Source organism: Procambarus clarkii, chromosome 28 (assembly GCF_040958095.1).
Source record: "Procambarus clarkii isolate CNS0578487 chromosome 28, FALCON_Pclarkii_2.0, whole genome shotgun sequence".
Classification (NCBI taxonomy): domain Eukaryota; kingdom Metazoa; phylum Arthropoda; class Malacostraca; order Decapoda; family Cambaridae; genus Procambarus; species Procambarus clarkii.
Genome location: NC_091177.1, coordinates 28560863 through 28573154, shown reverse-complemented (window position 1 = coordinate 28573154; position 12292 = coordinate 28560863). Strand labels below are relative to the sequence as shown.

Here is a 12292-nt window from a genome sequence, read left to right as displayed (position 1 = left end):
TTTACCAAAGCCGACTCCACACCACGTGGTCCTAAGACGATTGACCGACTTAGGATTCTACAACCAGTATGGCGTGACCTAGGCCTTGAGCAAAACCCTAGAGTCGCCTCTACGCTGCCACCACCAGACCAGTAACACAAGAGCAATGATCGAGGTCTGGATCGATCACGCTAATTAATCAACCTTGGGGCTTGATCCCCACTCGATGACCGTGGAAACTTAAGAGTGTGAAATTAATTACACGGGAATGATTCGATGTTAGAATCGGCGCCCAATCCAACTCTACCTCGTGTGGACCACGTGACCAGGACAAGTTTACACATAAAACACATGGAAATAATAAAATGCGAAATATTAACAAATTTAATTTATTAAAAGAAAAAAAAACTAAAACAAAATCTAAATATGTTCACTCCCTGTCACTTTAACACTCCCTACTTGACCTGAATGGCAAATGAGACTATTTCTATACATAACCATAGCAACTATACCTCTATGTTTTACCAGCTAAAGATGTTGGGCTGGTCTCGGGGAGAGGTAAGATGTTTGACCTCTCCCAGCTGCTCTGCAGATCACACTGATCTGTCCTCGTCTGATCTAGCCCAGACTAGAACATTGTATTGTTCCGCATCGCTTACCCAGTTACTTTAGCAAGGTTAAGTTATAACAATTAACCTCTGTTGTACTTAATTGATCCAGACTGGTTGAATTATTTTACTGAAATTAAATTACAAACATCTAACGGCAGAGCTGTTCCCGATCCCCCAAAAATGGATAATTGAACTTTGAGAAATAGTAGACCTATCAACCCTGCTGACCTATGACCGCCGGTCACTCCGCCTTACAAGTTAGATCTGATTCGTGACGTCACTGATGGTGACTTAAACTCAATAATTAGAATATTCTTGATATTGTATCCAGTACTATTATACAATACAATTTTAATGCAAAATGAATAAAGGCTAATTTCTCTAAATTACTGAATACTATAGGATGATTCATTATACGCAGCTATGAACAAAGCGTCGGTTATTTCCACCGCGAATTCCCCTGGGGGTCAGGTTCCCAGGTCACCATGCGGGCTCAGCTTCCCATCCTCTTTTGTCGATAAACCACTCTGGATAATTCTTACAACAGCCTAGTTTGTTACAGAAGGAGGAGGAGGCCGAAGAGGAAGGATGGGGAGGAGGAGGGCGAGGAGGAAGGAGGAGGAGGCGAGCGAGGAGGAAGGAGGAAGAGGGCTAGGAAGGAGAGCGAGGAGGGCGAGAAGGAAGGAGGAGTAGGAGGGCAAGGAGAAAGGAGGAGTAGGAGGGCGAGGAGGAATGATGAGGGCGAGAAGGAAGGACGAGGAGGAAGGAGGAGGAGGGCGAAGAGGAAGGAGGAGGGCGAGGAGGGAGGAAGGAGGAGAGCAAGGAGGTAGGAAGAGGAGGAGGGCGAGGAGGAAGGAGGAGGAGGAGGGCGAGGAGGAATGATGAGGGCGAGAAGGAAGGACGAGGAAGGCGGAGGGCGAGGACGGAGGAAGGAGGAGAGCATGGAGGAAGGAAGAGGAGGAGGAAGGAGGAGGAGGAGCAATGATGAGGGCGAGAAGGAAGGACGAGGAGGGCGAGGAGGAGGGAGGAGGGCGAAGAGGAAGGAGTGAGGAGGAAGAGGGCGCGAACGAAGGAATAGGAGGTCGAGGAAGAAGGAGGGCGAAGAGGAAGGAGGAGGAGGAGGAGGAGGGCGAGAAGAAAGGAATAGGAGGTCGAGGAGGAAGGAGGAGGGCGATGAGGAAGGAGGAGGAGAGCGAGCAGGAGGAAGGTAAGGAGGAAGGAGGAAAGAGGAGAGCGAGGAGGAAGGAGGAGGAGGAGGGCGAGGAGGAAGGAGGAGGAGGAAGGCAAGGAGGAGGAGGAGGGCTAGGAGGAAGGAGGAGGGCAAAAAGGAAGGAGGAGGAGGGCGAAAAGGAAGGAGGAGGATGTTAAAGAGGAGGTTAAGGAGAAGAACCAGGAGAAAGGAGGAGTAGGAGGTCGAAGAGGAGGGAGGAGTTGGTAAGGTAGGAAGGTTGCGGAGGAGGAGGTCGAGGAGGAGGAGGTCGAGGAGGAAGAGGTCAGGGAGGAAGGAGGAAAAATTCCAGGTAGAAGGATGAGGAGATCGAGGAGGAAGGAGATCAAGGAGGAAGGAGGAGGTCGAGGCAGAGGATGAAAAAGAGGAAGGAGTAGGTCTAAGAGGAAGGAGGAAGAAGGGGGAGAGGAAAGGAGCAGGACGTCTGGGTAGGAATTAGATAATGGAGGAGAAGAGGAAGGGGAAGAATAGCAGGGGTAGGAGTAGTACAGGTAAGAGGGGGGAGGGGGAAGAGGAGGAAGAGTAAGAGAAGGGGGACGAGAAGGAAGGGGAAGAGACAGGGGGGATGAGGAGGAAGGGGAAGAACAGGGGGAGGGATAAGAGAAGGAAGGGGAAGAGCAGTGGGAGGGGTAAGAGAAGGAAGGGGAAGAGCAGGGGGAGAGGTAAGAGAAGGAAGGGGAAGAGCAGGGGGAGGGGTAAGAGAAGGAAGGGGTAGAGCAGGGGGAGTGGTAAGAGAAGGAAGGGGAAGAGCAGGAGGAGGAGTAAGAGAAGGAAGGGGAAGAGCAGGGGGAGGGGTAAGAGAAGGAAGGGGAAGAGCAGGAGGAGGAGTAAGAGAAGGAAGGGGAAGAGCAGGGGGAGGGGTAAGAGAAGGAAGGGGTAGAGCAGGGGGAGGGGTAAGAGAAGGCAGGGAAAGGGGTAAGTGAAGGAAGGGGAAGAGCAGGGAAAGGGGTAAGAGAAGGAAGGGGAAGAGCAGGGGGAGGGGTAAGAGAAGAAAGGGGTAGATCAGGGGGAGGGGTAAGAGAAGGAAGGGGAAGAGCAGGGGGAGGGGTAAGAGAAGGAAGGGGTAGAGCAGGGGGAGGGGTAAGAGAAGGCAGGGGTGAGCAGGGAGAGGGGGTGATGATCACTACGCGCGGGTATAAACACTGGACCACCACCCGGGTGATGGTCAGCTGGTTACTAGCTGACCGTCGCCTGGTGGAGCCCACATCACAACCGTCGCTGCCTCACCAACCTGCATGTTCACTTAATAATATTAATTGAATTCATTAGTAAAATCAGAGATAAATTAATGTAAAACATTATTACCTTAGTCTTTATTTTTCTTGCTGTATTTTATGAAGATGAACACACCATAGTCATCTACCAAGACATGCCTGTTTAATCCAGCGCCCTAACACGTCATGGCAACTCTGTAGGCCTATAGTGTACATGCCCCAGCCGTCACACAGATCCTGTTACACTCCCTCCCCATCTGCTCCTCCCCACCTTCCTCTCTTCCCTCCTACCCTCTTCCCCTTCCTCCTTCTCATTCCCTTTCTCTTACCCCTCCCCTCTTTCCCTTCCTTCACATCCCCCCTTCTCTTACCCCCTATCCACTCCTCATCCCCCTTCCCTTACCCCTCCCCCTCCTTACCGCCCCGTTCTCTTACTTCTTCCCCTTACCCTCACCCCCTCCACTTCCCTCTTCCCCTTCCTTCTCATCCCCCTTCCCTCACTCCTCCTCTTCGCCCTCCCCCGTTTACCTCTACTACTTCTACCCTTGCTATTCTTCCCCCTCCTCTTCTTGGGTCACTTAGTTCCCCCCTCCCCGAGGTCCTCCTCCTTGCACCTCCTCCTTCCCCCTCCCCCTCTTCCTCCTTCCTCCTAGACCTGCTCCTTCCTCCTCTACCTCATCCTCCGTCCTCCTAGTCTTTCTCCTTCTCCTTCCTCCTCGTTCTGTTCCTTACTCCTCGCCTTCCTCCTTGCCTCCTCATTCCACCTCTCCTTCCTCCTCGCCCACCTCCTCCTTTCTCTTCGCCCTCCTCCTCCTCCTCCTTCCTCCTCGCCCTCCTCCTTCCTCCTCGCCCTCCTCCTCCTCACCCTCCTCCTCCTTTTTCCTCGCCCTCTTATTCCTCCTTCCTGAGGAGGAGCTGAATCCTACCTACTTGTCAGATACGTTTGATATTGAGAGAATTATAAATAAAAGTAAAGTTGGCAATACTACTTTATATAAATTTAGATACGTTGGATACGACAGTTCATTTGATCAGTGGGCGAATTCAGATGACTTGAAGAAACTATGAAGCAGCAGCCCTTAGTTAGCAAATATCGTGGCCTTATTGAACTATTAGCTAAATTAGGTTATACATCTAGGAAAAAGTTAATTAAGACTCTTGAAAAAAACATATACTTTGCTTATCTTAAATATTTAATAATTTCTTAAAAAATAAAATTGAAGTTCGAAAGCCTATTTTAAAACGACTTTCTAAATATAGAGCTCTACTCCATACATTAGCCTGTAAGAAGAAAACTGCTATTGGACATTACAACTTTGAGCGAATATCTTTTGGATGGAGTTTATATTCGTTTGCGATTAGAACTCAACAGTGATCCGTGGGTTATTAATAGTATTGAACCTGGATACAAGTTTAACATTAAACTAGCTAGAATGTGGATTGATCGGATAACTTCGCTCACATCTGGATTGGAGGCTATTAATAGAGGGCTGGTAGACCAAAATTCACTAGTTACATATACATTTGATAAGACTCCACAAGATGTGTATTTTAGGGAATGGACAGCAGAGATTAAGTATTGATCACTCGTGGGGGAGCATTATCCTGGACAAATTATTTTTTATGATGACGGATATGGAAGCCATATCTGGAGTGTCTACGCTTAATTCACTTTATTTCGATCACTGCGATATATCTTATGTATATATTACACGTGATGGGATGAATTTATTTAATATAACTTGTAAATTCCTGAATAAATGTTCGAAACTATACTACAAGACACAAAATATAGTAGGATTTAACGCCTGTAATACCTTGACATATAATTCATTTATAAAAGGACGAACGTTGCTGGCATTTAGACTAACGCCTGAGTAACTGAGAGACACTTTTCCTATAGAGGCTTCAGGCAACTTGAGAATTATCTTAGAATTTGCTGTTCCGGTGAAATCAAAAAAAGTTATTATCTTATATATATATCTCCAGTTGTATTATGGAAATACAACTGGAGTCGTGAGAATTTATTCTGATCGGCGAGTCATGTGCAATACTAGAGCATGAACTGCAAACAAATTAATACCGCATTGAAAGATATGACTGGTAATGAAGCTGAATATATAGGTTGCTATTTAGCAACAGATATATATAAAATAAAGATACAAATATGGGATAGTCCGATTATGTTGATAATAAATACAATTGGAAGAGACTCTACGGAAGTAATGGGTCACTGGATTGCTGTGTACAAATCTAAACAGAAAATAGTTATACTAGATTCTTATGGAATAAATGTGTATTCACCCTACATTTCGGAGTTTTTAAATTATTATAAAGACTGCGATATATATACGTATACAGAGCGACTCCTGAGTTTAAATACATTCGGGTGAGGGCTATATGCAATGTTTTTCTGCTATTATCGTTCAAACAAGGGTCTAAAAGACGCATTAAACCAATTTGAAACTAGTTTTACTTAGAAAGATTATATGCAGAGTGATAGGAACATAATGAGGCTATTTTATGCTTTTTCTAAAATATGCCGAGCTGCTATGAGACACTGTTATTGATATGAGCGATATTTGTGGGAAAATGTGCTCGGAGATGAGGCTAGATAGAAATTAACTATCTTACAATGGTGAGTACATTTGTTTCGAGCTTTTTGTGGTTTCATGAATATTGTACAAGTGTAAACGCTATCTACTAATCTGTTATTATTCTATTTACAGAGATGAGGACTGAATAGGACGGATATTATACAAGCGGATTGAAGAGTGAGCTTCTGTTAACATCAGGATAAATGACTTGTTTATAACTTGTGTAAACTAAAATTAGATGACTAAATAAAAAATATAAATAAATATGCCTTATTGAATATATAAATTATTACGGTCAGGTGTCGCCTAAGACAAGGTAGCCTCGCGGCAACATAAGTATTAAAGGTCATATTGAGTTGTCTCGGATGATTTGTGTAAAACAGATCTGATAACTCGATTAATAAATAGGAAATAACATTACAATGTCTAAAATACAAATAGTTGTATGGAATTATGAACGATGAAGGAGAGGGGTAAGGTCGGAAACAGGTAGAGAGGGGGAGGGACAGGCCAGACACTAAGGTAAGATTACGGTGGTGACTTGGCGGCGCGAGTCTGGCAGGGGTTGGAACAGGTGATGCGGGGGGGGGGGGGGGGGTGAGGTCGGAACAGGTAACATGAGGGGTGTGAGGTCGGAACAGATGACACCGGGGATGAGAGGGGCAGGCCAGGTAATTAACGACATCTGATGTAGCTGGCTAATGCTAGAGTTTGTTATATAGACATGCTCGTTTCTAAGTAAGAATTTTACTTAAACGTATACACTCTTAAAAAATTTCCATGATTACATGAACTCTGAAATATTTTCATAAAACTGAACTCTGAAAAATTTCTCCCATAAGAATTCATAACAAACTTTTATGAACACTTTATTCGAAAATGGCCTTTGAAAAATACCAGATTTTGAAAAATAAAATAAAAATTGTCCGTAGTTTACCTGGAATCCATTACAGCGTAAATGGGACTGCCCCAATTTACCTGGAACTCCCTGCAGTCTAAACACGATTTTTTTAAATTAACTGGAAAACCGACATGCTAAACGGGATTTTTAAAATTAACTGGAAAATGGACACGCGAAACACGATTTATTAAATTAACTGGAAATCCAACAGTCCAACCCCGATTTTTGACCTGGAACCCCCTGCAGTCCACACACGATTTTTTAAAAAACAAAAATCGTCTGTGGACTGCCATCCCTACTACTACGAATAATGAATAATGTAAGGTAGAAGCGGGGTGGATAGTGTAAGGTGGAAATGGGGTGGATAGTGTAAGGTGAAAGTGGAGTAGATAGTGCAAGGTGGAAGTGGGGCGGATAGTGTAAGGTGAAAGTGGAGTAGATAGTGCAAGGTGGATAGTGTAAGGTGAAAGAGGGGTGGATAGTGTAAGGTGGAAGCGGGGTGGATAGTGTAGGGTGAAAGTGGAGTAGATAGTGCAAGGTGAAAGCGGGGTGGACAGTGTAAGGTGGAAGTGGAGTAGATAGTGTAAGATTGAACTGGGGTGGATAGTGTAAGGTGGAAGAGGGGTGGATAGTGTAAGGTGGAAGAGGGGTGGATAGTGTAAGGTGGAAGAGGGGTGGATAGTGTAAGGTGGAAGAGGGGTGGATAGTGTAAGGTGGAAGAGGGGTGGATAGTGTAAGGTGGAAGCGGGGTGGATAGTGTAAGGTGAAAGTGGAGTAGATAGTGCAAGGTGAAAGCGGGGTGGACAGTGTAAGGTGGAAGTGGAGTAGATAGTGTAAGATTGAACTGGGGTGGATAGTGTAAGGTGGAAGAGGGGTGGATAGTGTAAGGTGGAAGAGGGGTGGATAGTGTAAGGTGGAAGAGGGGTGGATAGTGTAAGGTGGAAGCGGGGTGGAAAGTGTAAGGTGGAAGCAGGGTGGATAATGCAAGGTGGAAGCGTAGTAGATAGTGTAAGGTGGAAGCAGGGTGGACAGTGTAAGGTGGAAACGGGGTGGATAGTGTAAGGTGGAAGCAGAGTGGATAGTGTTAGATGGAAGCAGGGTGAATAATCTTAGGTAGAAGCGGAGTGGATAGCAGAAGGTGGAAGTGGGTGGATACAATACTGTGGAAGCGGGGAGGATAGTGTAAGGTGGAAGCGAGGTGGATAGTGTAAGGTGGAAGCGAGGTGGATAGTGTACGGTGAAGTGGGGAGCATAGTGTAAGGTGGAATCGGGATGAGACCAGTGGAAAAGGGAGTAAGCAGGTGGACCTATGGGTTGAAGTAATGGAGAGAGGGGAAGGGAGCAAGTGGTAGCTGTAGAAGGAAACGGAGTAAGAGGTGGAGGGAGTGTTGGCACGTGGAGCAGGATTGGCTGGTCGAGTGTAAGCAGGTGGAGTAGAGAGGGGTTGTGGAGCATGTAGGAGGTTTCTGGATGGAGCAGGAGGAAGGGGTTGGATGGCGGGGACTAGTTGCCAAACTATTTTTCCTATACTGTATTATGTCTACCACATATATTTCCATCTAACATGCACACACACACACAAACAGTCAGATGACTGGCAAATGCTTTTTAATATCGACAAATGCAAGCCCGTGCATTTGTGGACATTTTCAGTGTCAGAGTAGTTAACAGCTGAAATGCATTAAGCAGTGATGTGGTGGAGGCAGACTCCATACACAGTTTCAAATGTAGATATGATTAGAGCCCAGTAGGCTTAGGAATCTGTACATCAGTTTTTTGACAGTTGAGAGGTGGGACTAAAGAGCCAGAGATCAACCTCCACAAGCACAACTAGGTGACTACACATCCCCAGGAAGCAGCCTGTAGCAGCTGTCTAACTTCCAGATACCTATTTACTGCTAGGTGAAGAAGGGCATCAGAGTGAAAGAAACTCTGCCCATTTGTTTCTGCCTCTGCTGGGGATCAAACCCGGGCCCTTAGGACTAAGACTCCAATGCGCTTTCCACTCTACCATTCTGGAGTCTCAGACCTTCCTATCGAAGGTTCATAGGAATGTGCAACCCCCATTTGCCTTGATGATCTTTTCCAGCTGTACTTTAATAGTTAACAGAGTTTTGGCCTTTACGTCTTGGGCAGGTATGCGGTTCCGTGATTAATAACCCTGTGGGTGAAAAAGCACCTCCTGTTCTCAGTCCTACATTGTTACTTGTTAAGCTTGAATCCATTGCTCCTTCTTTGTGTTACATCTGACCTTTTGAAGAAAGTTTCCGAATCAACTTCCTCCAAATTGTTTAGTATTTTAAAGGTTCAATGAGATCCGCCCTGTCATGCCAGGTTTGCAGTATTGTTAGCTCTTTAACCCTCAACCGTTCCTCGTATGTGATGTGACTTAACTCTGGAATGATTTTTGTTGCCTGGTGTTGCACTTATTCCAGAGCAGCTGTGCTTTTTCTGAAGATGAGGTCTCTGTACTTGGATACAGTAATCCAAATGGAGGTGCACTAGAGATTTATACAACTGAATCACTACCTTCTTTTCCATAAAGTCAAAGGTACGCATGATTATTTCAAGAGTTTGGTTAGCTTTTTTTACTGCTGCCACTACCTCCTGTGCAACTTTCATTGAATGATGAATTTTGAATAAAGGGTTGGCCTCAAGATGGACCCCTGGGGCTCCCCACTTACCACAGTTCTCAAAACAGAGTCATTCCCATTTAACACGACTCATTGTTGTCTTTGTTTTAACCTTTGCTTTACCTATTCAAGTATTCTTCCATGTATTCCATGTGCCTGTAATTTCCTCACCAGTCTTTCATGTGGTACCTTGTTAAAAGCATTAGCAAAATTCATGTAGACTACATCAACCGGAAGTCCTTTGTCTGAGTAGCTGGTTACCGTTTCCATTAATGTGAGCAGCTTTGTGAGGTATTACCGCCGTGTTCTTCAGTACTACAGTTAAGTTCAATCTGCAGTATTACAGCTGTGTTCCCACTGGAGTATTACAACCGTGTTCTCACTGTGGTATTGAAGCTGTTTTTTCACTGCAGTATTACAGCTATGCTCACTCTGCAGCATTATAGCCATGTTCACAGTGAAAATTACAGCCATGATCACTCTGCAGTGTTATAGCGCAGTGTTATAGCCATGTTAACTGCAGTATTGCAGCTGTTCACTCTGCAGTATTACAGCTATGTCCACTGCATCATTACATCCGTGTTCATTGCAGCATTACGGCTGTGTTCACTCTGTAGTATTACAGCCGTGTTCACTCTACAGTATTACAGCTGTATTCACTGCAGTATTAGAGCCGTGTTCACTCTACAGTATTACAGCCGTATTCACTGCAGTATTAGAGCCGTGTTCACTCTGCAGTATTACAGCCGTGTTCACTCTGCAGTATTACAGCCGTGTTCACTCTACAGTATTACAGCTATGTTCACTCTGCAGTATTACAGCTGTATTCTCGCTGTAACATTACAGTCTTGTTCACTCTGCAGCATTACAGCTGTGTTCACTGTGCAGCATTACAACCGTGTTCACTCTGTAGTATTACAGCCATGTTCACTCTGCAGTATTACACCTATCTTCACTCTGCAGTATTACAGCCATGTTCACTGTACCTTAATACAGTAGTGTTTACTATGCAGTATTTGATCAGCTCAATTGTCAGTATTCAAGTTTACTAATAAATCTCGCCTCAGCCGCTTAATCTGTGTTAAAATACATAATAAAGTATTACATACTTAGTGTGGAGTATGGCAGCGTCTTGTCCAGCGCTGTGAGTGTGGCTGACTGAGGCGTGAGCCGGCCGTCCACAGTAGCGAGGCGGGCGGACGGGTCCAGGACCTGTGTACCTGCACTTGCTGGTGGCGACGTGGCGATATGTGTATTAATACACATTTCTATACATTTTATCTTTCCGAGTTTTATAACATTCAATGTGTGTTAATTATAAGTTTCGAATGAATGTCATTTCTAACAAACATATTATATAAGTTACTCATATATATCGTTACTTTTTTTATATCAACATATAGATAAATATATTGTACCAAATAAATACAGTTCCTTGGATGCGACTTGTGCTGACCCTAGAGCATATACATGTTAGAGGGAGCAGACTTTGACCTTTATATGTAGATGCTATGGCTGGTCACGTGACTACTGGCAACGGTATGTGTCCTTTGTCACTTATGGAGACACTGAAGTACTGTAGTCTTAACACATACAATAAATAAGTGCAGTTCACCATATTACTTAAAAGATGTAATTAACGTTTATTATGTGGCTCACGTACTTATTAATATGGATTAGCATAAATAATTGGGGACAGGCAGCCTGTCAGGCTTGCCGAGGTCGCCCTTGGGCAACCGTAAATACTGACCTTCGCCAGGTTGCAACCCAAACCAGTTACCTAACTACCGAGTACTTATTTACTACTAGGTGAACAGAGACATCAGGTGAAAGGAAATATGCCCAACCTTCTCGGTTCATCGGTCTTTTGGCTAAGATCAAAGTGTATTCTCGGTTTATCCCGGAGCATTAGGCATCATACCACAGCTGTAGAAATTATAACAATAATAAATACAGAACAAAATACTAAGTTTCTGCCAAAATAATTGACCACTCAAAGTACATAATGAAAATTGTCCGTACTGTACTTATGGGCAGAACTAAAGAAACACCTTATGACAACAATCCAAAAACAAACGGTATAATGCAAAAACTTCAGGTACAGAGGATCACAATTCCTCAGGAATCTGTACACAAATAAACTTATGTTGTGAGCTGTTACTGACAATGATAAAGGAATATTTAGAGAAAGTTATAGTTTTCCTTTTTCTAGTGCCGTTTTTTTAATTTTTCTAGTGCCGTTTTTTTAATTTTTCTAGTGCCGTTTTTTTAATTTTTCTGCCGTTTTTTTAATTTTTCTAGTGCCGTTTTTTTAATTTTTCTAGTGCCGTTTTTTTAATTTTTCTAGTGCCGTTTCATTTTTCTAGTACTTTTGCTGGACCAAAAATATGCTTATTCCGGCAAACATTTTCCACTTTTCATAGTGTTCAAATACGTTAACAATAGTCCCATTTAATATTTCAAAGGACACATCCCTCACATCACTTGCACCGAACCATTCTCATTATGTAAATTGACAGTTATCATCGTACTTTCTCACTAATTCCGAACATGACACTGGTGACAAATCTCACCACCACCACTATTGCTGCGAAGCTTTTGAAAGCTTGATCTGTAACACATCAAAGATCGTCGTGCTGACATTATCATAATCAAGATGACAATTAAATTTCAGTCCTGCGGACTCCGTCCGACATAATGGTGATGTGTAGGAGCCCATATTGTCACGTACTCCACGAGTTGGCATTGAAGGCCGGCTGCAGGTAGTGGCCAACAAGCCAACTTGCTTGTTTGAAAACGCCAACCAGGAGTGACCCAGACCGCGACCCTGCGCTATCTGTGACGCAAATGCTTTGTACTTTCCATAAAAAAATCAGAAAACAGGCATAAAATATCTGTTTAATACACTTTAGTGCGCGCGGCACTCCCTTAAAAAAAAGTGCCTTGTGCGCGTGGCGTTCTGGGCGCTCAAGCGTAAACACAAAAAAGTTTATAATCTTTTCACGCTCCTAACATCAATTCTCGAGCTACGTTTTTCATTTTGGTATCAATGCGTTGGCAATAAAATTCTCTACAAGATCATATGCATAAAATGTCACCCAAGCATTTGCTATCCCACCACGAAGTAAA

At 44.0% G+C, this 12292-nt stretch overlaps 2 protein-coding genes across 2 annotated transcripts in view; both read right to left on the bottom strand.

Annotated features, from left to right (window-relative positions):
- LOC123747472 (SET and MYND domain-containing protein 4) overlaps positions 1–10338 on the bottom strand; it is a 94646-nt gene extending 84308 nt beyond the window's left edge. The window contains exon 1 of the mRNA XM_069332938.1: positions 10273–10338. The gene's annotated coding sequence lies outside the window, so the exon portion shown is untranslated. The remainder of the gene's footprint in view (positions 1–10272) is intronic.
- Positions 3628–10254, bottom strand: LOC138369535 (uncharacterized). The gene is made up of 2 exons (XM_069332939.1): positions 6608–10254; positions 3628–6566 (listed from the first exon to the last, which is right to left on the bottom strand). The coding sequence occupies exon 1, from the start codon at positions 7983–7985 to the stop codon at positions 6792–6794; it is 1194 nt and encodes a 397-aa protein (XP_069189040.1). The 5' UTR covers positions 7986–10254; the 3' UTR covers positions 3628–6566; positions 6608–6791.
- Positions 10339–12292: the final 1954 nt, after the last annotated feature.

Excerpts from the sequence above, each read along its gene's own strand:
- LOC138369535 (XM_069332939.1), bottom strand. The coding sequence starts at position 7,985 with ATGCTCCACAACCCCTCTCTACTCCACCTGCTTACACTCGACCAGCCA.